We start from the raw sequence: 24,221 nt of genomic DNA, 5'->3' as shown, positions 1-24,221 counted from the left end.
TTAAGTGGAGTCGATATTGCCATGTTAAGACATGAAGATCAGTGGGAGAAATTGTCTTCCGTGTTAATGTCATTAAGGATGACATGCTAACACTACCATCGATGAAGGAATGTTTTTTTTTTCAATTCTCGATGAAAGAAGACATGATACGTTCTAAAATTCCAAATCTATCATAATATAGGGAAATTTAGATTGGCACTTAGATAAGTATCTTATGATTGATAAGATTCTTTATCTGTTAAATATCAACATAGGTTGAGGAGGTTATTCATTTTTATGAAAGTGGAATTACTATGAGAGAGTCATAGTCATTCACTGAACCCCATGAGTTGTTGATCACATGAAATCAATTGCTAATGTTTCCGCCATTAAAACGATCATGTATGCCAATATATGCATATGCCATGATGAATCATATGCTTGGAGCATAATGAGTCAATGACAAGTTATTTCAAATAAAAGTCATTTGAAAGCCTTTAAGAACATCCGACATGATTCCTGAGAAAGACTGAAGATCCGTTCTTGTGTTTGGATAACATACTAAGTTATGTGTTGAAGGGTTACACAGACTCTAGTTTCCAAACCTATAAGGATTTATCGAAATCCTAGGCTAATTTTATTGACTCAGGAGTAAGTGACTAGAAAAATGTTTTAGAATCAACCATTGCAAATTCTACAAATAGAGTCTGAGTACATTGTGATAAGGTTGTTCATAAAGGGACTATAGGTAGACCCTTCCACCAAGTATTTTATCACAAGTTATATGATGACAGTGGAAGCATCTTTCAAGTTAAAGAGCCCAGGTCTAAGAAGAAGTCTAGACATGTACTTAGAAAAGTTCATGACATTAAAATGACATTGAATAGAAGGAAATAGCAATTCATAAAGTTGGACTAAATGGATACATGGTATATCCACTAACCAAGCTTTTATTGCACCTTGATAAGTGTAAAATATACGCTTTAGATTATAGGATATGAAGTAGTAATATGGTATTGACTATTCATATGTGATAATCGCATTTATCGTTTGAGTTTCTTAAACTCATCTATTGTTTTGTTATATCCAAATAGGTTGTTGAGACAACATTGAACCCTATTAAACTGAAATGGATTAATATAGTAATCGCCCCTGGTCACTCATATGAGGTGATGTCTCTAAGTGACTAGAGTGTGAGTCGACTGATGGCAAGTTCAAGTGCCATAAGGTCATAGGAGATGACCAATCGATCACATAGGCAGACTATAAGAGACACTTTGTCGGGCAGTGACCGCTTATAGAGTTCTGGAATTCTCATAGCCTAGTCTTGGCGAGAGCTACTATAGTATTCTTTTGAGTCAATTCTTTGACTTGAGACTGTTCGCCCAAGTTGGCACAATTTCTGAGTGACTTTAAATTATGCTCTACGACTCTCGTAAATGAGGTCAAATGGGCATCTTTTGGGTCATGATGAGCTATGGCTAGACAAAGGGAATAGTGCGATAGGAATTGTCCAACCCCTTGTTAGGGTTGTTTAAAAATCTCAGGGCCACTCGAGGAGTAGTGAACTGAAAATGCGTGGCCACGCTCGGAAGGTATCTACGGCAGATAATTCTGGAAGACAGTTACTCTCCAGATCGGGGAAACCACTCTTGATATGATCACTTGCAAGAACGACCTGCAAGACACTTTGCATTGAGTGGGAGATTGTAATAGGACAAGAGAATTGGTGACGCACACTTGTCTCGGATAAGTGGGAGATTGTTGGAGTATGTGTCCTCAACAATAGTGCGATCACATTATAAAAACTCATAATAAGAATACATAAAGGGATGATTCATTTTTATACATCAACTGATCAACATTAATCGGTAATGATTGGCTGACTAGAGTTTGACATTACTGTCGTTTGACGGTGGTGATCAGTTGATCCCTTAAGGTCACACCTAAAAGACAATTCCCTTAATAGATAAAATAATGGATTGTATACTGATACGGATTAATTAATTCCTTAAAATTGAACAATTTACATATGTGAGTGAGAATATGAATCTTATCGTAATTCGATTAAATAAGATTCGTTTTAGTGATTAAAATGTTATATTACTAAAATTTTGTTTATGAAACAATTAAATTAAAAATGATTAGTTAATTATAATTATAATGTGTTGTAGATTATATTAACATGATCCATTTTAAATACTTGTGATTGTGAATTACTAGTCAACTGTTATATATAATTGAATTAATATATGTAATGATATTTAATTGTTAAATATGCATTAATATTATTAACAACATGTTACATGTCACACATTATATTAAAAATTGACAATTGACAAAAATAAAATGGACTCCATATTACATAAAGGAGCCGATTTTTAGAAGGTAAATGGGGGGAGATGGTTAATTATTTTATATTGTAGAAAACACAATGATTAACTTCTTAACCTAATCTACACCCTAGTTCTTTTGATAAGAACAATTCTAAAAGTTGAAGGGCATGCATTGGTGGTCGGACTATTTCGGATGCTATATTCTATTTTTCGGAACAATTGTCGTTGGAAGCACCTAGACCAAAACACAATTTATAACTTCACAAACAACTCTACAATTATTAAAGAGGCAAGTAAAGGTCAGATCCCAAGGGACGGGAATTGAAATGAGATTTCTATTGCAACTAGTGGTGTCTTAGGGGTATCACAATTTGGGTTGATGTAGGAGGTCACTAAACTAAATAGCAATGAAAGTAAATAAGCAAGATGAATTTAAAGGGTTGTAAGCAATTGATAAAAAGCACTAGGGTGTCATGGGGTCATAGGGGATTCAAGGGAATTGATCATACAAACATGTTCTCAAATTATAAGCAAGCAATTATTGTTGTGATGGATTGAGTTGGGTTATATCTTACAATCCTAGGAAAGTTTGGGTCCCGGAGCCGAATCGATTAGATTGTACAACACCTACAAGTCGACTTAGTCTTCCCTACTCAACAACATGCATGGTCTAATGAGACTCGAGTTGGTTTATGTCTTACAAGTCTCATTGAAAAGATAGGCGATGGGTAAAAAATGCAAGGATTCATAGGCTCACATTTCATCAAACATAACATGTGCATGAGTTGAGATCAAAACAAGCAAGCAAATAAACCATGAAAGCATATTAATTTAAGCATGAATCATTCCCCATATTGGTTTCCCCTAATTACCCATTAACCCTAGCTATGGAACTACTCACTCATTATCATGTTGAACATGCTAGCAAGGTTGTCAATCATACCAACAAAGTGAAACATTGTAACACCCCACGTTAATTGAAGAGGTCCAGTGATAGGCTTAAATGACTAGTGCTTAAAGGGATTGGAAGTACTACTCATATCAACAAAGTGCACTTTCTTTTATGGTCATCCATGCGAAAGAACTCCAAAGTTAAGCGTGCTTGACTGGGAGTAGTCTTAGGATGGGTGACCTCCTGGGAAGGTTTCCGGGATGCGCATGAGTGAGGACAAAATGCGCTGTAAAGGACCCGTGTTGATCTGTGGGCCATGTACACAGCCTGGTGAGCTATCATAAGTAACCGCTCCCGACCCGGTTTGGGCCGGGGTGTTACAAGTGGTATCAGAGCAACCCTGCGACCGTGTGGTGATCGGAGGCAGTTGTTATACGCTCCTGGAGGCAGTGGTTATACGCTCTATTGTGATCACACACCTATCGGGGGAGGATTCTGGGTTAGCGGTTATGCTCCCAGGCGCAACGAGGACGTTGAGTTCTTCAAGTGGGAGTGATTGTAACACCCCACGTTAATTGAAGAGGTCCAGTGATAGGCTTAAATGACTAGTGCTTAAAGGGATTGGAAGTACTACTCATATCAACAAAGTGCACTTTCTTTTATGGTCATCCATGCGAAAGAACTCCAAAGTTAAGCGTGCTTGACTGGGAGTAGTCTTAGGATGGGTGACCTCCTGGGAAGGTTTTCGGGATGCGCATGAGTGAGGACAAAATGTGCTGTAAAGGACCCGTGTTGATCTGTGGGCCATGTACACAGCCTGGTGAGCTATCATAAGTAACCGCTCCCGACTCGGTTTGGGCCGGGGTGTTACAAACATGATGAACAAATGAAAGTAGTTAGCAATAATTAAAAAGGGATTAAGAGAATTATGCCTACTAATGATTCCAATAATAAAGCAAAGAATAATAGAAGTACTTGATGCTTGATTGAGAGGTTGTCAATCTCCCAATAATAACCCAAATAATCTTCAATTACCCAAAATAAAGGATGAACAAAAGAGAGATTAAGGAAATAAAACTTGTATTAAAACTTGATTAATTGTTGATTACAAAACTAAAGAGAGATTTGATTTATATTAACTACTCTAAGAATTGATAAGAAGAACATGCTCTTTTAATTAGACTAATGGGGTATTTATAGTGGAAATTAGGTGGATGCATTAGGGTTAACTAAGGGCTTAAATGACGATTAAGTCCCTACTTAGGGAAACGCCAGTATTTTCTGAAGGAAGGGCATCTTTCTTGAAGCTTGAAGAAACGGTTTGCTTGTCTTGGAATTCGTGCGTCTTAGGCACGGGACGGCGGATTCGGAGTCTCTGCCGGGCGTCTTTGCGAAGCCGAGCGTCTTAAATCTTTTGCCGGGCGTCTTTGGTAGAAGACGCACGGATTGTGGTCCTGGGGGACGGGCGTCTTCAGAGGAAGACGGGTGGATTGCTGCTCAGCCGTGTTTCTTCTTCTTTTCTTCCCTTTTCTTCATAAAATCCTTGGGGATTTCCTTGGGAATGCAAGGATCTTACCTCATCATTGCCCAACTACTATAATATGTACAAAGGTCTTCTAATCTTATCTCTCCTTGATGCTTGGTCATTGGATTCAATCAATTTAGTCTCATTTTGCCATGAAAATGCAAGGTTTGCACTCCTTTCCTACTAAGGACACAAAACCTCAAAGAATATGCAAAACAAAGAACTAAAGACAATAAATGACCCAAATATGCACTAAAAAGCATGGGAACAAGGCTAATTCGGGGACTAAATGTGCGCTAATTATGGTCACATCAAATATCCCCAAACCGAACCTTTGCTCGTCCCGAGTAAAGAGGTGACAAAGACTAGGACCATTATTTAAACTAACCTAATAGTATAGCCGATATGAGACAATTAGCGGGTCTCACTCCGCCCCTTCAACTCACAACAAGACAACCATGAGGTAGGATGCCTTCTTGTAAGGCAAGGTGGGTCTTGCCAAAATGGCGACACGTCCAAACATTAAGCACACAAAATCAAATAATGGATGCATCTACAAAAGGAATAGCCACTTCCTCATCAAGTGGCGGAGGCAACTAAAAGAGAACAAATTTAAGAGCATATATTCCGTCACAAATACTAGTTCAACAAATTACTAAGGCTAAGAGGATAGCACTAAATCACCTCCAAATGGTGTTAAACTAGGCTACTTTCGTCCTCAATTTCCAAATACTTTCGTCAAGAGCGATCGGATGGTTATGGAATGATGATCCCTATGATGCTAGTAGCATATGACATGAAAAGTCTCGAGTTCTCTACAAAAGTAAAGGTCATGGATCGACCCAAGCTCGACAAAGTGGCTTGACAAAAAGGCTTTTTGGGAATGAAATGCTCAAATCTTTATAAACAAGGGTGGATATGACTAGTATTCAAAATTTGACCTCATTTAACTTTCACATTTCAAAAATTAGAGATGGGGTTAGTCCCTTCTGCGCTAATGTCCTTTGCTTTCGCCAATCGCTTATTAGGCAACCGGTTAACCTCTAGACAATAGCTTTTCGGGGTGATAGTCACTCTGTCTCTGGGCGGTTGAATTCACAGCCGTGTGGGGGCCCAATTCAATGGATCCCTCTCCAAAGCACATCGAAGTGGTACGCCTCCATCAAAACAACTAAAATTCTCAATATTTCAACATTTCATAACATTTGAGGTTTCGTTGGCAATAAAACGTTTCCACATACAAAATCTTTAAAATGAGCACTTCAAACTTATTGATAGAAAGTATTTTTGGGTTGTCGTACCACAAGGTCAATCAAGGTCACCTAGACAAGTTAACCAAGTCCACATCGCATCACGGGGTTGGATAGGTGACTCACATGCAAACCCTTGACTAGGCTTTGGGTCATGGGTCAAAAGACACTAGTATGACACTATCTAGGTGTTTTACAACCATTCTAGTAGGCGAAGTCTTAAGTTGAAAAAGTATTTGTAATGGCTTAGTTGATCTTGTCAAAGTTCTCAATTAGGCACTTTTCAAAATATTTCATCTAAATGCAACTAAATGCCATGATGCAACTATTATATACATCCTAATGCAAGTGATTCTACCAACTAATATAACATATAAACTAAATGCAAGTCCTAAGTTCACATTGTTATACCGCATCAATCAAAATAAAGCCACATAGTCATTAACATAAAGAGGAAAAAGGAGATTGGAAAGATCATACCATGCGGTCTTCAATATCCTCATGTCTCGGATGTGGCGTAGTCGATCAATGTGAACAAGGATAGAACAAACACAATATATACAATAATATATACTTGACTACACTACAAAGGAAAATAACATGTTTTTGGTTTTTCAATTTTCAAATTTTTATGGTTTTTTCGAAATTTTTCAATTTTTTTGGATTTTTTGAATAAAAGTTAAGTTAGAATTCCCCATCCCCACACTAATATGGGCATTGTCCTCAATGGCCAAAATGATGGGAAATTATGCAAACATAATGCATGATTTCTACACTAAATGCAAGCTACACTAATCTATACTACATGATGCATGGTTTTTGTTTATGACGGAGAGGATAATTTAGATTACCTCCCGTTGTGTATGTATGTACTTCCCCAAACCGAGTTAGACATTATTGCTAATGTCCTAAGGTTGGGTGTAGTTCATGCACACACTATGCAATGCATGAAACTAAACTTGTCATTTTGGATTTTTAAAAGTGGGAACAATAAAATGAGAACACCTCAATGGGGCCGAGGTGTTAGTCCTCTATGGTGCTAGGACTACTCCAACAATGATCAAGATTAATAAAATACAACAAAGAGAGAAGTAGACAAACCTCAAGAGGGTAGGAGCCTCCATAGTTTGCTAATCTTCCATCATATCATCACTATCATCTTTTTCCTCACTAGAAGTGGAATCATCACCACTTCCCTCTTCACTTTCTTGTTCACCTTGCTCATCATCCTCTTCTCCTTCTTCACTAGCTTCTTCATCAATGTTATCATCAACAACCGCATTAACCGCATCACCAACAACCTCATCATCACCCGGAATACCCCTAGATGCACTCGGAAAGAAGACCTCCCTATCCGCCCAACTAGGCAAAGGACATGAAGGGTCAAGTAGTGCTTGCCTAGCTAAGTGAAGAAGGGGTGGATATTGTGCTAAGTAAGCATTTTCCCGGTCCTTGAAGGCTTGCTTATGCATCTCTTGTATAAGAAGAGTCATATAATCTTTGCTTGCTACAACACCTTCGGGCTTGAACTCTTGGTACTTGAGAGGATAGGGTGGCATGACAATGGAAGAGGAGGGCATTTCAATTTCACCCTTTTGTTGTTTGATGATGTACTCGGCCTCCTTTGAAAGGGGAAGGAGATAGTTGGTCCGGTGGACACTTAAACGACAAATCTTCGAAGGCAAAGTAAAAGATCTAGCCTCACTAGTGCGCCACCCATACTTGGTGTCAAGAGGGTTATGAGAGACCCACTTGTACTTGTTTATCATAGTATCAATATCAATGAGATGACCACCCTTCTTTGCCTCATACTTGCTATCCTTGTTGAAGTTAGGATCAAAGTATTTAGCCAAAAGAGTGACTAGGCCTCCATTCACAATGACGGTAGTGCCTTGCTTCCCACAATCAACATTTAGCCATCTATCCACCAAAAGTCTTAGAGAGTTGAAAGGCTTGGTGAATTCCCTTCCAATGTTCAAGGCCGACTCAAGAAGAACAAAATCGAGTTTGGTGAAATGGTTGGTGTCTTTTCTTGCAATGATGGTGTTCCTTACAACCTTGTGTCACACTCTAATGCCCGGATGGTGGACTAATAGAGCGCGACTAGCATGAAAGCTCTCAAATTTCCTTCCGGAAATCGCCTCCCAAAGAGGGTCGGGGTCATATTTGCCAACATTTTTGAAATAACTCGGTGAATCACTAAGACCCAAAGCTTTACCCATTTCCTCAAAGGAGATATGCCTACTAACATTAGCTAGGCGAAACTCGATGGTTTCCATAGTCTCAACCTTGTTAACTTTCAAAGAACTCAAAAATTCTAAGGTAAGGGAGGGGTATGTCAATTCTTTTGTTGTAAACAATTTCTCCAACCCCATGGCTTTAAAGAAGGCTCTAGTTTGCTCAAGGACACCCAACTTATCTAAGGCATCTTCACAAATAAACTTGGTGGATAGAAATGATTTACTAGCAAACTTGGCAAAAGTGTCCCTATGGGATTTGGAAATGAAAATTACCTCCGGATAGTTCGAAAGTTGAGCAATTTCCGGAGTAGTAGATGTTGTTGCTTCCATGGGAGGTTGTTGTTGTTGCACCTCCAAGTTTGGGCTAGCTACCACCATAGCCAATGCTTTCTTTGCTTGAAGACTCTTTTGTCTTGATGAGAGTGCCTTTGCCTTTGGTGCCTTTGCCTTTGTTGCTTTTGTTACTCCCTTTGTCTTTGCCATTGATGAATAAACCAAGAAAAGAACAAAAATCTTCAATTTCTAGTGCACCCAAATTGATTTAAAGATGAAAGGCTTTGCCTTTATGAATTCAAAAATCGACTCAAAGGTTGAAGATTTTGTGCTTGGTTTTGATTGTTGTTGAAAGAGGAGTGATTAATTTGTTGTTAAAAGGATGTTTTGATTTGATTTTGGTGAATGTTGTTGAGGAATCTTGTTTTTGTAATGGAGAGGATGAGGGTTTTGGAGTTATGGGGTTTATGGGTAGTGTTTTGAATGAAGGAATGAGGAAATGAATGTGGGATGGGGTTTATAATAAACCCGAAAAATTTGAAATGCAGGGGGGAGACGGGCGGATTTCCTTCGGGACGCCCGGATTCTGCCTGTTCTGGGTTGGGAAATTCTCGCCTAAAGACGGGCGGATTGCAGCAAAGACGGGCGGATTTGAAAACACAGGACGGGCGTCTTTCAGAGAAGACGGGCGGATTCCTTTCCAGGGATTTTTCTTGTTTTCCTCAGCCAAAAAGACGGGCGTCTTCCCTTCAGGACGGGCGTCTTTATGAAGACGGGCGGATTTTATTGCAGGACACCCGGATTCGTTAACAGTCAAAAAAAATTTCAAAAATTCAGCTCAGAAGGACGGCCGTCTTCTGCCCAATATGCCCGGATTGTCTGAAGACGGGCGGATTCTCTTGAAACCGCTCGGGTTCTACCCCTTTTACCCGGATTCAGTTCCATCCGTGTACCTTGCATATCTCTTGTCATTTTTCATTCTTCAAAATCTCGTGTTCTTCATTGTGGGGGCACTACTAAGGCATGAATAGCCTAGGCAATTGCTATCCCCACACTAAGCTAAAGCACTACACATTAATTGAAATTATTAGTCCCTCCTCACTTCTCTCAAACATGATAATTATCTTGATCAAAGTATAAAAAATCCAAAATTGACAAAAAATGCAAATTAAGAATTAAAATGCGAGTTAGAGAGTTAGAAATATTTACAAATGGTGGTTTAGGGAGGACTCCACCAAACTCTCATTCTTGATGAGAAGTCAAGGGGGCATGTCCAAGGTGGTGTTGATGTTGCTCAACACCTTGAAAAAGTAATCAAAAGCTTGTTCATTGTCGTGATAAAGTTCTTTAATAGATCTTTGCCCTTGTTGTTGGTCTTGATCGATAGCATTACCAATGTAGGGATTGAAAATCCCTTCAAACTCATCGTCCCAAAGACCACAAACTTCATCCACTTGATCACTAAAGATCTCTTGAGTTGATAGAGACAACTCTCCCATTATCTTGTTTTGGCCAATGAGGCCCTCTTCTTCATTGCTTGACTTTGGTGAGCTTTGTAAGCTCTCTTTGTTACAATTCACTTTCTCTTTGAATGGAGCATCTTCAATTTTATTCTTCCATTGGAGTTCCGACTTCTTCATATCATCCTTCCGGCTATAATGATCGATCATGAAACATGGTTCATGTAAACTGGGAGCTCTCATAGTCTTGTCAAGATTGAAAGTTATACTCTCATCTCCCACTTCTAGAGTGAGCTCTCCATGTTTCACATCAATCACCGCACCCGCGGTGTGTAAGAAAGGTCTTCCTAGAATGATTGGAATGTTGGAATCTTCTTCCATATCTTTTTTTGGTGGAATGTGAATCTTCTCATTAAAACTTTTGGCAATGAAGTACATACACCAACTATAGCAATTTCATCACAACATTACATAACTTAGCACAAAATGACATCCTGAACCCATACCATATCCCTACTAGGAACTTTCTCCATTTGTAGCATATGCAATCTCCCACGAAGAGTATCATGAATACGCTTCCTAACAGTCTCAGGCCTACATTTGTTACGGCCCTCCCAAATATTATACACCAGACTGGCAAGAGCAGCTAGAATGATTTTCTTACGCAGTAGGGACTTTCCTCTCCATTTCAGACTGTTATCAATAATATCCACAGTCCAGTAAAAACCAAGCCAGGTCTGCAGCAGACGTAAGCATCGCAGACTAAAAGGACAGTCAAAAAACAAATGCAGGGATGTCTCCTGCATATTTCCACACAGGAAGCAAGCACCATCATTGATCACACCAAACTTAGCCAACCTATCTTTGGTAAGGAGTCTACCTTGTATGAATAACCAGTTAATGAAATTCACCTTGGGTAGTGCCAACCTATTCCAGACATAAGGTTGCCAATGGACATTTACCTGAGATCCAGAGAGCCATTTATAAACCAGAGAGATAGAGTAGGGGACCTGCAGCCACTGAACAAAACCAGGAGCAAGAATATCCTTGACTTTGCACAGTTGCCTCCAAGTCCAACTAGAATGTATAGAAGGTGAATACTGCCACCAGTCATGTTGTTTGATATAAAGGTGATGCACCCATCTTACCCACAAACTATCTTTTTTATTTGCAACCCACCAGATGTATTTCCCAAGGGTAGCAATATTCCAATTATAGCAATTAATAATCCCAAGTCCACCCTGAGCTTTGGGCAAACAGCACTTATCCCAAGCAACTGCAGGCACCTTATGATGCTCATCAGAACCAGACCACAAGTATGCTCTGAAAATGCTCTCAACCTTATGAACAATGGCTTTAGCGAGGAGAAAAACTCTAGCCCAATAACTGTGAATCTGAGTCAATACAGACCTAACCAATATAAGCCTGCCTGCATAGCTCAAATGTTTTGCCCCCCATCCTCTGATTCTAGCCACCAATTTCTCAACCAGAAAGCTACAATCAATCTTAGACAACTTCTTATCTTCTTCCATATCAACAATGACAAAGTCCACCGGGATGAAAATTTTCCCAATTCGTACGGGAACATATTCCCATATCCCTAATGGTGTCTTCGTCGATCTATCAGCCATTTGGAGTGTGATATTGGTGCATTTAAGCTCTCCTATCCCCCAACCTTTTACTCACCGAATACGGCATAACACTCACACTAGCCCCTAGATCACATAAGGCTTTGTTGATCGTGGTGTCGCCAATGGTACATGGTATTGAGAAGCTTCCCGGATCCTTGAGTTTTGGAGGTGAACTCCCTTGAAGTATTGCACTACTCACCTTAGTGAAGGCGATAGTCTCAAGCTTCCGGATCGACTTCTTCTTTGTGAGGATGTCTTTCATGTATTTCGCATAGGCCGGCACGTGATTGATTAATTCCGTGAAAGGAATTGAGACTTCCAAATTCTTCACAATTTCCATAAACTTTCCAAGTTGGTCATCAAATTTGGGCTTGGCTTGACAACTTGGAAAAGGAAGTCTAATCACAATGGGCTCCTTCTCCTTGACCTTGTCTTCATTTTTCTTTGAAATTTCTTCCTTTGATGATTCTCCATCTTTGGAGTTTTGCACAATTTCTTCCTTATCACTAGCTTCCACAACTTCATCCTCAACTTGCTTCTTCGGTGCTTCATACCTTGTACCACTTCTCAAGTGAATGGCACTAACCGTTTCATGTCTTGGGGGATTACTTTGAGGTGGTAATTGCCCCTTTTGTCTTTGTGAGCTTGAAGATGCTAGTTGAGTTAATTGGGTTTCCAACATTTTGGTGTGAGCTAGGATGTTGTTGATGGTGGTTTCCTTTGCTTGACTATCTTTTTGCATTTGAGTGAAAAATTCTTGTTGGTTCTTTTGCATTTGAAGGACCGCTTTTTGAACATCAAAACCTTGGTCATTTTGTTGATTGTATGGATTTTGATTTTGGTAACCTTGGTTTTGGTTGTAAAAGGGTCTTCGATTTTGGTTTCTCATGGGAGGTGGGGTGTATGTTGTTTGAGGGTTTTGAACATTTTGGCTTTTGTATGAGAGATTTGGATGGAATTTGGTGTTTTCATTGTAATAGTTGGAATAAGGGGTACCCCTCTTGTATGCTTGGAAAGCATTCACTTGTTCATTTGTTCCCCTACATTCACTTGAGTCATGTCCCAAAGCTCCACAATTCTCACATATCCTACTTGGGATTGATGAGGATGTCGTCATGGCATTAACATGATGCTTTGGTGATTTTGAGGCTTCTTCAAGTCTAGCCATAGCTTTTTCAAACTTCAAATTGATTGTGTCAATGTGAGCACTAAGTTGAGCACCCAATTGAGTAACGGAGTCCACTTCATGCTTTCCTCCTCTAGTAGACTAGCGAGGTGTAGTATATTGTGAGTTATAGACCGCCATTTCCTCAATTTTATTCCAAGTTTGATTGTCATCAACTTCGGTGAACATTCCATTTGATCCCATGTTGAGAATGTTCCTTGAATCTTCATATAGACCGTTCCAAAATTGTTGTACCAAGAACCACTCGCTAAGTCCATGGTGAGGACATGAGCGACAAATTCCCTTGAACTGCTCCCAAGCTTCATACAAAGATTCTTCATCCCTTTGCTTAAAACCCGTAATTTGAGCTCTTAGCATGTTAGTCTTTTCCTGTGGGTAGAATTTTTTGTAGAAAGCTAGAGCCAACTTTTTCCAAGAATCAATTCCTAGAGTGGCCTTATCAAGGCCCTTCAACCATTGTTTCGCGGTGCCGATTAGAGAAAAAGGAAATAAGACCCATCGAATTTGGTCTTGAGTTACACCGGTTTGAGAAATCGCATCACAATAGTCACAAAAGGTCTCCATATGAGAATGAGGGTCTTCACTAGGCATCCCCCAAAATTGGCTCCTTTCGACTAATTGGATAAATGCGGATTTGGCAAAGAAATTTCCGGTTAGATGTTGTGGTGTGGGAGTACCATTGGGTAGGTTCTCCTTGGTAGGTACGGAATGTGATGAAAACTTAGGCATTGTGGGTTGATTTTGTGTTGTATTTTGTTTTGGGTTCTCCTCACCTTCTCTTGCAAAAGGGTTGATGAACTCAATAGTTGGTTGAATATCTACAACCTCACTAATACCTCTCAAATTTCTCCTAACAAGTCTTCTATTGGTTGTCAAAGTTCTTTCAATTTCACGATCAAAAGGTAACAAATCACCTTGTGACCTTCTAGACATGCAAAATATCAAACAACTCGAAAACATCTAGAACAAACCTTGAGGAGTTTTACTTCCTCAAGGCAAAGAAAGACACAACTAATAACAATATAAGAAAATCTAAATCAAGATAACACCGTCCCCGGCAACGGCGCCATTTTTGGTCGGACTATTTCGGATGCTATATTCTATTTTTCGGAACAATTGTCGTTGGAAGCACCTAGACCAAAACACAATTTATAACTTCACAAACAACTCTACAATTAGTAAAGAGGCAAGTAAAGGTCGGATCCCAAGGGACGGGAATTGAAATGAGATTTCTATTGCAACTAGTGGTGTCTTAGGAGTGTCACAATTTGGGTTGATGTAGGAGGTCACTAAACTAAATAGCAATGAAAGTAAATAAGCAAGATGAATTGAAAGGGTTGTAAACAATTGATAAAAAGCACTAGGGTGTCATGGGGTCATAGGGGATTCATGGGAATTGATCATACAAACATGTTCTCGAATTATAAGCAAGCAATTATTGTTGTGATGGATTGAGTTGGGTTATATCTTACAATCCTAGGAAAGTTTGGGTCCCGGAGCCGAATCGATTAGATTGTACAACACCTACAAGTCGACTTAATCTTCCCTACTCAACAACATGCATGGTCTAATGAGACTCGAGTTGGTTTATGTCTTGCAAGTCTTATTGAAAAGATAGGTGATGGGTAAAAAATGCAAGGATTCATAGGCTCACATTTCATCAAACATACATGTGCATGAGTTGAGATCAAAACAAGCAAGCAAATAAACCATGAAAGCATATTAATTTAAGCATGAATCATTCCCCATGTTGGTTTCCCCTAATTACCCATTAACCATAGCTATGGAACTACTCACTCATTATCATGTTGAACATGCTAGCAAGGTTGTCAATCATACCAACAAAGTGAAACATGATGAACAAATGAAGGTAATTAGCAATAATTAAAAAGGGATTAAGAGAATTATACCTACTAATGATTCCAATAATAAAGCAAAGAATAATAGAAGTACTTGATGCTTGATTGAGAGGTTGTCAATCTCCCAATAATAACCCAAATAATCTTCAATTACCCAAAATAAAGGATGAACAAAAGAGAGATTAAGGAAATAAAACTTGTATTAAAACTTGATTAATTGTTGATTACAAAACTAAAGAGAGATTTGATTGATATTAACTACTCTAAGAATTGATAAGAAGAACATGCTCTTCTAATTAGACTAATGGGGTATTTATAGTGGAAGTTAGGTGGATGCATTAGGGTTAACTAAGGGCTTAAATGACGATTAAGTCCCTACTTAGGGAAACGCCGGTATTTTCTGAAGGAAGGGCATCTTTCTTGAAGCTTGAAGAAACGGATTTGCGCTGTCTTGGAATTCGTGCGTCTTAGGCACGGGACGGCCGGATTCGGAGTCTCTGCCGGCGTCTTTGGCGAAGTCGGGCGTCTTAAAATCAAGTGTTGCCCGGGCGTCTTTGGTAGAAGACGCACGGATTGTGGTCCTGGGGACGGGCGTCTTCGAGAGGAAGACGGGTGGATTGCTTTGCTCAGTAGTGTTTCTTCTTCTTCTTCTTTTCTTCCCTTTTCTTCATAAAATCCTTGGGGATTTCCTTGGGAATGCAAGGATCTTTCCTCATCATTGCCCAACTACTATAATATGTACAAAGGCCTTCTAATCTTGTCTCTCCTTGATGCTTGGTCATTGGATTCAATCAATTTAGTCTCATTTTGCCATGAAAATGCAAGGTTTGCACTCCTTTCCTACCAAGGACACAAAACCTCAAAGAATATGAAAAACAAAGAACTAAAGACAATAAATAACCCAAATATGCACTAAAAAGCATGGGAACAAGGCTAATTCGGGGACTAAATGTGCGCTAATTATGGTCACATCAATTGGGTCCTTAGACCACCCCCTACCCACCGGTTTTCCCCCCTCTTTATTTGATAAGAATTGTTCTTATTCTCCATGATATTCATTTCTTAGATAATTCACTACTCACTTCTCTCTGTATCTCTCTAAAATAAGTTTTAGAAAAATATTGTTCAAAAATCTAATACTATTTAGATTACTAAAAGTAGTAGTAAGAAATATTTTTAGATTATATTTTAAGGTCTCTAATTATATATCTAGTTAATATATTAATTAGAATTAAGGGTTTGTCTTGGTGCAATTGAAAGGAGGTTCTCACAATATTGAGACTAATGGGATCATCCATTTACTTTGAGCTCAAGAACAAGTATAGAAAGGTGTTCTTACTTGTGCCCTATAAACCGATTTCATCAATGTATGGAACTTTGTTCTTACTTTTCTATTTATATTATGTTATGCATGCATAAGATCAACATCTATTTAATGACTAATTTAGATATTTAATTAAAGAGTTTAATTAGAGGGTTTTTGAATCCTTTCACCATCTCCCATCAAACCTCAAACTACCATCACCGTCTATATGGAACCGTTTCTTCACGCCCTCCACCACGGCGTCACTCACTGTGCCCCACCACCGTGCCACACGAGCATCTCCTACTTGCTTCTCTCTGATCTTAGCATATAACTCTGACTCAATGGTCAAATCTCTAATTGTATCTCCCTTGTTAATCATAGAAATGCCCATCTTCTCCACCTCTTCATGCAACCTCACCCTAGACATAGTACTACACAAAGCATGGACAGATTTTCTACTAAGTGCATCTGCCACCACATTAGCCTTCCCCTCATTATAAATTATCTCCATATCATAATCCCCAATTAACTCTATCCACCTCCTTCGTCTCATATTTAGCTCCTTCTGGGTATAAATGTACTTTAAGCTATTGTGATCAGAAAATACCTTAAAAGTAGCTCCATAAAGATAATGACGCTATAATTTCAAGGCAAAACCCACCGCACCCAATTCCAAATCATGAGTTGGATAATTTGCTTTATACTGCTTCAGCTGTCTCGAGGCATAAGCTATTACTTTCCCATTCTGCATAAGCACACATCACAAACCATTCTTCGAAGCATCTGTATAAACTTCAAAATTCTCACTCCCTTCAGGTAAGGCTAAAATAGGAGCTGTAGTCAGGCGCTCCTTCAAGGTTAGGAATGTCGTCTCATAACTCTCATCCCACTGGAACTTATTCTTCTTCCTCATCAAAATAGTCAAAGGCTTAGCTATTTTTGAGAAGTCTTTTACAAACGTCCTATAATAGCAAGCCAACCCCAGAAAACTTCTAATATCATCCACATTCTTTAGTCTTTCCCACTTGGACACTACCTAAATCTTGCTTGGATCCACTGACACTCCCTCCTTAGACATCACATGCCCCAGAAATGCAACTTTCTCTAACCAAAATTCACACTTGCTCAACTTAGCATAAAGATTATTTTCCCTCAAGGTCTGCAACACAATCCTTAAATGCTTCTCATGCTCTTCTTTATTCTTAGAATACACCAGGATATCATCGATAAACACAACCATGAACTGATCCAAATAGGGACTAAACACACGATTCATCAAGTCCATAAAGACTGCCGGTGCATTAGTTAATCCAAATGGCATAACAACAAATTCGTAGTGTCTGTACCTTGTCCTGAATGCAGTCTTTGGAATATCTTCATCCTTAATTCTCAACTGATGGCAGCCCGACCTCAAATAAATCTTAGAAAATATCCCAGCCCCACTCAACTGGTCAAATAAATCATCAATCCGCGGCAAAGGGTAACGATTCTTGATAGTCATATTATTCAGCTCTCTATAGTCAATACATAACCCCATGCTTCCGTCTTTGTTCTTTAAAAATAACACAGGTGCTCCCCAAGGTGACACACTCAGTCTCACATAGCCCTTCTCTAACAATTCCTCCAACTACTTCTTAAGCTCCTCCAACTCCTTAGGTCCCATACTATAAGGTGCTTTATAAATTGGTCCCGTCCCCGGTTTTAAGTCAATACCGAAATCAATATCCCCCTGAGGTGGTAACCCTGGAATCTCATCGGGAAACACATCATGAAAGTCTTGCACAATAGGTATAGATGCTGCCCCGGCATCTCCTCCCGCGTGTCTCTCACGTGACACAAGATAAACTCACCTCCCTTCCTCAAACAAGTTTTTAAGGTGACTGTTGAGATAAGTTTTATTTTTGGTTTAACTACAAATCCCTTGTAAGACACTTTTATTCCCTCAGGTCCACTCAAAGTTACTTTCTTTTGATGACAATCTATAAAGGCTTTATATTTTTCCAACCAATCCATCCTTAAAATTACCTCAAAACCACCCAAAGGAAATTCAATTAAATTGGTCAAAAAGATAGCTTCCCCAATTTTAACCGACACATCTCTATACACACGACTACAAGGTATGGAATCCCCCGAAGGTATATCAACTAGGTATTTTATCTCATCATATTCTTTCAAATTTAAAGTCCTAGCATGCTCACTTGAAATAAAAGAGTGGGTAGCTCCCGAATTAAATAAGACAAAGGTAGGCTCGGAATTAACAAGAAATGTACCCGTGACAACATGAGCATCCTCCTCAGCAGCTTCCTTTCCCATTATAAATAATTTCCCACTACTCTTAGCTCCACTCTGGCCAGCTAATGCTGACTCATTCTGCTGATTTCCACTGTTCATTATTTTCTGAAAATTATTGCTTTGATTGTTCTTGAAGCGATTTTGATTAGAATAATTGTTGTTGTTGCTCCTCTGATAATTGCCACCTCCAGATCTCTGATTATAATTTCCATAGCTCTCCACAGGAGTACGATAGCCTCCACTCTGGTTCACATTAACAAATCCCATGCCTTGACCTCCCACATGAACTCTGCAATCTGCAATCTTATGACCCACTTTCCCACATCTGAAACAAGTGACCACTCCACCTCCCGAAGCTCCACCTCAACCGAAACCCCCACGGTTTCCACTCTCATTCTACCTATTGTTGGAGAAAAAAGATCGGTATGGATTCATATTTTGGTTCTTATTCCCAGCACTCTCACTTGCAGCCTCATTCTTTCTCTTCTCACCCTTTTCTTTCTTTTCTTCCTTGAGCATATCTGCAATTCTCTCAGCATGTCCAGCTCTTTGATACACATCATCCATGTTACTTGGCTGCCCAGCTGCTAGCCTCTTCTTGATATTTGTGGTTAACCCCATCTCGAATCTAAGTGCCAACATTTCATCACTGAATTTTAAGTCTGCCACATACTCAGATAGCTCCATAAACCTATTATAGTAGGTCTCCACTGTCATCTCATTTGTCATCTTGAAAGAATCAAATTCTGCTCTCATTCTGCTTCTAACGTGCTCTCGAACGAATACAACATTCATAACCTTCTTGAATCCAGACCATTTCACATATTCACTTCCATTATTTGCAGCAGCTTCTCGCACAGCCTCTTTGCTTCTAGTCCACCACATACCAGCTTTCCCTCTTAGATAATAAACAGCTTGATCCACTTGTATTTCCACAAGACACTTCAATAGCTCAAATGGATTATCAAATAATTCAATTCACTATTTGATGCATATTATCATCTTATTTCACAAACTAACTTCCAACAACTACTCCAATTCACACGGCCCTAGGCCAAAATAATACCATCACATATTACTTACCTCAATCCGCATCCTGCAACATGGTTAGAAATTTTATCTTTAAGACAAACAATTGATCTGTAAGACAGAACACACTTTCTAATTACCCCACTCGTTCAATTCTCTCAAAGGTGACCAGTTCAAAACTGAAAGAGCTAGAAGTTTGGTGTGAGGGGGCCCCTATTTCTCATCCCAAGCCTTATGGGGGCTCCTAACAGTTTCTACCTGGGTTCATTTTATTAGACTCATCCTAGATTCATTGGGTTCATTTGTTTTAGGCCTAAGGAACGTCGACTTTGATACCACTTTGTAACACCCTCATTTATTTAAGAGCCTTTACTAGGCATTCCTAGCTAAATAAAAGTGTTACCATCTCAGTCTCCTGAGGTAGTGAATATAAAGGTAAACGAAACCACAGTACTTTAAATAAATATAGCTTTTAAATGTCCTTATTACATAATCCAAAATAAATAACTAAATTAGTAAATACAACTGCAGCGGAAACTAAATAATACGAATAATAAATATTGTTTGTTCTTCTAAGGTGATCTAGACAGCTAAGTAAATGCCATATCCTCTCACCCTTCAGCTCCCCTTCTAAGCCAGCTCAAATACCTGAAATCAATCTGCTCCCCAATTATTGGTTCATCACAGGTGTTTAACGAATACACGATCAACCCAACGGTTGAGTAGGAATATCTAAACAACAAGAACAATACAACAATAATGCAGAATAAATATGCAAATGATCAATACCGATCACAACTCCAACATCCACACATCCTCCATCAACATATATAACTCGAGACACCCATATCAATAACCCGAGACACCCTTTATCAACAACCCGAGACACCCTTAAAAAAAACAATATCAATCCCGAGACACCCTTTTATATACCGCCATACCCGTGGATCGGTTCTTCAATTTTACCCGCCACCCTTGGACAAGGCCTTCAATACAACAATACAATATAAAATATGGATAATGATAAATCAAGAAACACAATATTCAACCTACAAACAGCATCCAATTCCAATTAACGTTCACCAAATAAATTACACCAATACATATTTGAGTTGAGTAGATAACCTACCTCAGCGGCAAATCCAATAAAGCAGTCCAATAAAATAATCAGAAGTACTCAACTTCAAAACCGTCACCTAAACGAAATATTATAATTTAATTATTAAATATTCAATTTACTATATTAATTTAATTAATTATAATTTAATTTAAATAATTATTTCCCGTGTAAATGATTACGTAAACCCGATTTAATAATTAAATAAAACTAAACAGCCAACCCATTAACCCCTCGTGACACAACCCACGACAGTCCCATAATCACGGTTTAAAACCGTGTTCAATCCCTTCACCAAAATCCACCTATCCCGACATCCTTAGCCACCGTCAGCACCACCCAAACCTGCCACACTCTAGCCTGCACCACGGCCAATCCCGGCAACCACCTAACTCCTGCTAAAACACCCCCTGCAACCCCCAATTTACACGCCCTAGACAACCCCCGAAAACCCGACACAAAACAACATAGCTCAAACACTCACCACCGTGACCACCACCGTGGTCTCCCTTGACCCATGGTGGTCCCACCACCTGCCGCGGCCTTACGCGACAACCCATGCCAACAAGAAACGACACATAACCCACAACCCGTATACAAACACCACAACCCGACACCTCACCGTACCAACCACCACCTGCAGCCACCCCGACGCCACCATTTGGACCGCCCTTAGCCGACTTAGCCAACTACCCAGGTCCCATGTTTATGCGACAAACATATAAGTTATAATTCCCGTCTTAAATCCGCGACAGCCACCCCTTTAGACAACAAATCCACCACCCACGGTGGTCGACAAAGGCCACGACTGGTCCTACTAGCATCCCCACGGTCAAAGGCAACTATTGAGGGTAACGACACTGTCCATGGTGGTTCATGCGGTCTTTAAACAATAATTTAATTGAATACGATGATATAAGTATAAATTAAGACGGTCTTACCTTGAGACAATAATAATTGGATGAATTCTCTTATTTTTCTCCCTTGTCTCCCTTTGATCTTTCTCTCCCTTGCCTTTGATCAATTATTTGTGTTTTTTTGTTGTGTATGTTTATGTGTAGGTAGAATAGACTATTTATTAAAGTGTATGAAGGAAAGAGAGCGGAAGTTTCCTTAAAACAATTCTCTTTTATTTTTCCTTTTCTTTTAATTACTCCGTATTAGTATTAGTAGTAACATACAATTACAATTCCGACTATATGCTCAGTATACACATCCTACACGTGTCACACGACCAACATTATTTTCGTCTCAAGTATTATTTAATTATTTTATTTCCGTCTTACAACTTAATTATTCAATTAATTAAATTATTAAATATCATCTAAAACACATTTTAATATAATTCTACCGTCTAAAATACGGGGTATTACAGATATGAATGGCTCAGAGAGAAAAGAGGTCAGGTAACTTGGCATAGAGTTGTCTGGGGTCCTATGGCTTAACCTAAACACTTTGTAATTGCATGGTTAATATCAAATAATGCTCTTTTACTGAAGGATAAGCTAGCTCATCTGCAGATTGCTCTGGATGACTTGTGTTGTCTGTGCCAGTTAACTACTGAAACGCATCAGCACTTCTTTGAGGAGTGTCATTTTAGTAAGAGGCTTCTGCAAATTATTGGCCTCTGGTTGGAGTCTGATATTGATCAAAGCAATGTCCTACTTAGCATTGCCTAGAAGAGATAAAGTGCAGTTCGCAAGAAGCTATGTACGGGCGTACTGCTGCTATCTTGGCATGTTGGTATATGGTTTTGAAGCAAAGAAACGGAGCTCGTATTCATGGAAGTGTGACTAGGCCTGAACTGGTAGCACATATGATTAGAAGTATGCTTACTAGGAGATTTCATGAATGTATACCTAGAATCCTTAGTTCTAAGGATAGACTATGGTTAAGTAAGGTGCATCTAAGTTGATATTTGCACAAATGATGTATGGTTCATAAAAACTTTGTAATTTGCGATCTTTCAATGAGAAGCTTACATTTTAGCAAAAAAAAGGATAAGAAACGACCCTAATGCATGCTAGAAAGCATAGGTATGGGGCAAGTTAACGGACTAAATGTGCGTAAATACGAGTCACATCACTTTTTAACGAGTACGTTGTGTTGCACTTAGTCATTCAAATCTTGTTCGATGATCTCATGTTAAGAACTTAAACGTTATCTTCACGTTCATATTGTGAACAACATTGAGATTCGTGTGTCTTGTAACAACCGAGTAGAACCAAACCAAAGCCTTGGGATAGATTTATCTTAAGCATGAAAGTCTTATTGCGGAGTAGCTTTAGGCACGAAGTCTTTGAAGTGGAGTAGCTTTTGAGCATGGAGTCCTTAGGCGGAGTAGCCCGAACCAAAAATCTTATTGCAGAGTAGCTTTGAGCAAGAGTCTTCGAAACGGAGTAGCTTTTATGCAAATAACAACCAGAGTGGGGTGGGGAGTTATTTTATTATTCGGAGTGGTCTTAGTATATATGATTTTACTTCTAGGACGTTTAATAAAATAGCGATGGACGTAGGTCGCGGAGTAGTGACCGAACCAGTTTTTAAAACATCGTTTGTTTTGTCCATTTACATTTTGATTCCGCTGCACTTTAACTCTCGATATCATTTCAGAATCCAATGTGGATTACACTGTGAGTTATACTTGCTGAATTGTGCATACTTCTAACTCTATAGTTCTAAGTATCAATCTCTTCTTTCATCTAAGTGTAGTCTAAAGTGTTTAAGAGTTTTAAAAGAAGCTAATTCACCCCCTCCCCCTCTTAGGTGCTCCCGTGCTTGACTTTTCAAATGGTATCAGAACCTTGTGCTCTTGATACTGGTTAATTACCAGAGAGTTGATCTTATAGTCATGGACGGAAAACATACTAAGTACCCTATCTTCAAAGGGTATAACTATCCTTAGTGAAAACGCCGTATGTAATATTATGTCAAAAGCACAGATTACGAGTGTTGGGTCATAATTCAAAAGGGTACCCTTGTTATAACGGTTACTAACTCTGATAGGACTAATGCCGTAAAAAGTGAGGATAATTATGTCGAGGCCGATTATCGCAAAGTCGAGAAAAATTGTAATACTCCGTATTTTAGTTGGAGTACTCAGTCGAGTACTTGGTTGGTACTCGATCGAGTGTGTGTTACTCGGCCGAGTGCACTAGACCGAGTAAACCGGTTCAGCGAGTTAGACAGTTTATTTTCTATTTTGGCCAAGGGTTTTTGTTTATAATAGTTAAGTCTTTTCTAGTTTCATTTTAGCTTTTTTAAAACTCATTTCAACATAGAGAGAGGGAGAGAAAGAATAGATGGACGAGCCTTCCATTTGATTGGAGATTTCTCACCTTTTTCAACCTAATTCGATTTCCCTGTTTGTAAGTCGATTTCATTCAAGTGTTTATACTGTTTTAATCTTTGTCTTCGAAAAGTTTGAAAAACGAGTCCTGTTTATTTGAAGTGTAGTTTATGCATATCAAATTTCGTAGTCAGATTCCTTATCGTTTGTCCTAGGTGATTTATTTATGAACATGTCGCTGAAAAGTCCGCGAATCTGATTTAGTTGTGGAAAATGATTTGAAACTCTAATTTATATGTCGATTCAGTTTTGGGTCTTTTTCATACATCATCTTTGTAGAGTCTAGATAACAATAGGATTTGGAATTACCGAAAAATGATGTTTTAAACTAGTTTTATGAGTCAATACTTTTTATGCGACGGATTCTGTCAGCTTTTGGAAATCAGTCTGAAAACCCTTGATAAGTTTGGAATTTGAGAACAATACGTGACAATATTTATAGCTAAGACTTATGGGGTTCCAATCCAATTGGCCTTGGATCGATTTGATTTTTCTGG

The 24,221-nt window shown here is 39.0% G+C and overlaps 1 protein-coding gene and 1 non-coding gene across 2 annotated transcripts; one reads left to right on the top strand and one right to left on the bottom strand.

The window, feature by feature from the left end:
* Positions 1-10,431: 10,431 nt before the first annotated feature.
* On the bottom strand, positions 10,432-11,487 carry LOC141640041 (uncharacterized). The gene has a single exon (XM_074449002.1). The coding sequence runs from the start codon at positions 11,485-11,487 to the stop codon at positions 10,432-10,434; it is 1,056 nt and encodes a 351-aa protein (XP_074305103.1).
* Positions 11,488-13,022: 1,535 nt separating this feature from the next.
* LOC141640085 (small nucleolar RNA R71) lies at positions 13,023-13,129 on the top strand. The gene has a single exon (XR_012542831.1). It is a non-coding gene; the product is annotated as a small nucleolar RNA R71 (small nucleolar RNA).
* The last annotated feature ends 11,092 nt before the right edge of the window (positions 13,130-24,221 follow it).

The sequence above is a fragment of the Silene latifolia genome, unplaced genomic scaffold (assembly GCF_048544455.1).
Source record: "Silene latifolia isolate original U9 population unplaced genomic scaffold, ASM4854445v1 scaffold_70, whole genome shotgun sequence".
Classification (NCBI taxonomy): Eukaryota; Viridiplantae; Streptophyta; class Magnoliopsida; order Caryophyllales; family Caryophyllaceae; genus Silene; species Silene latifolia.
The sequence above is the reverse complement of the archived record's forward strand: the minus strand, read 5'-3'. Positions and strand labels throughout refer to the sequence as shown.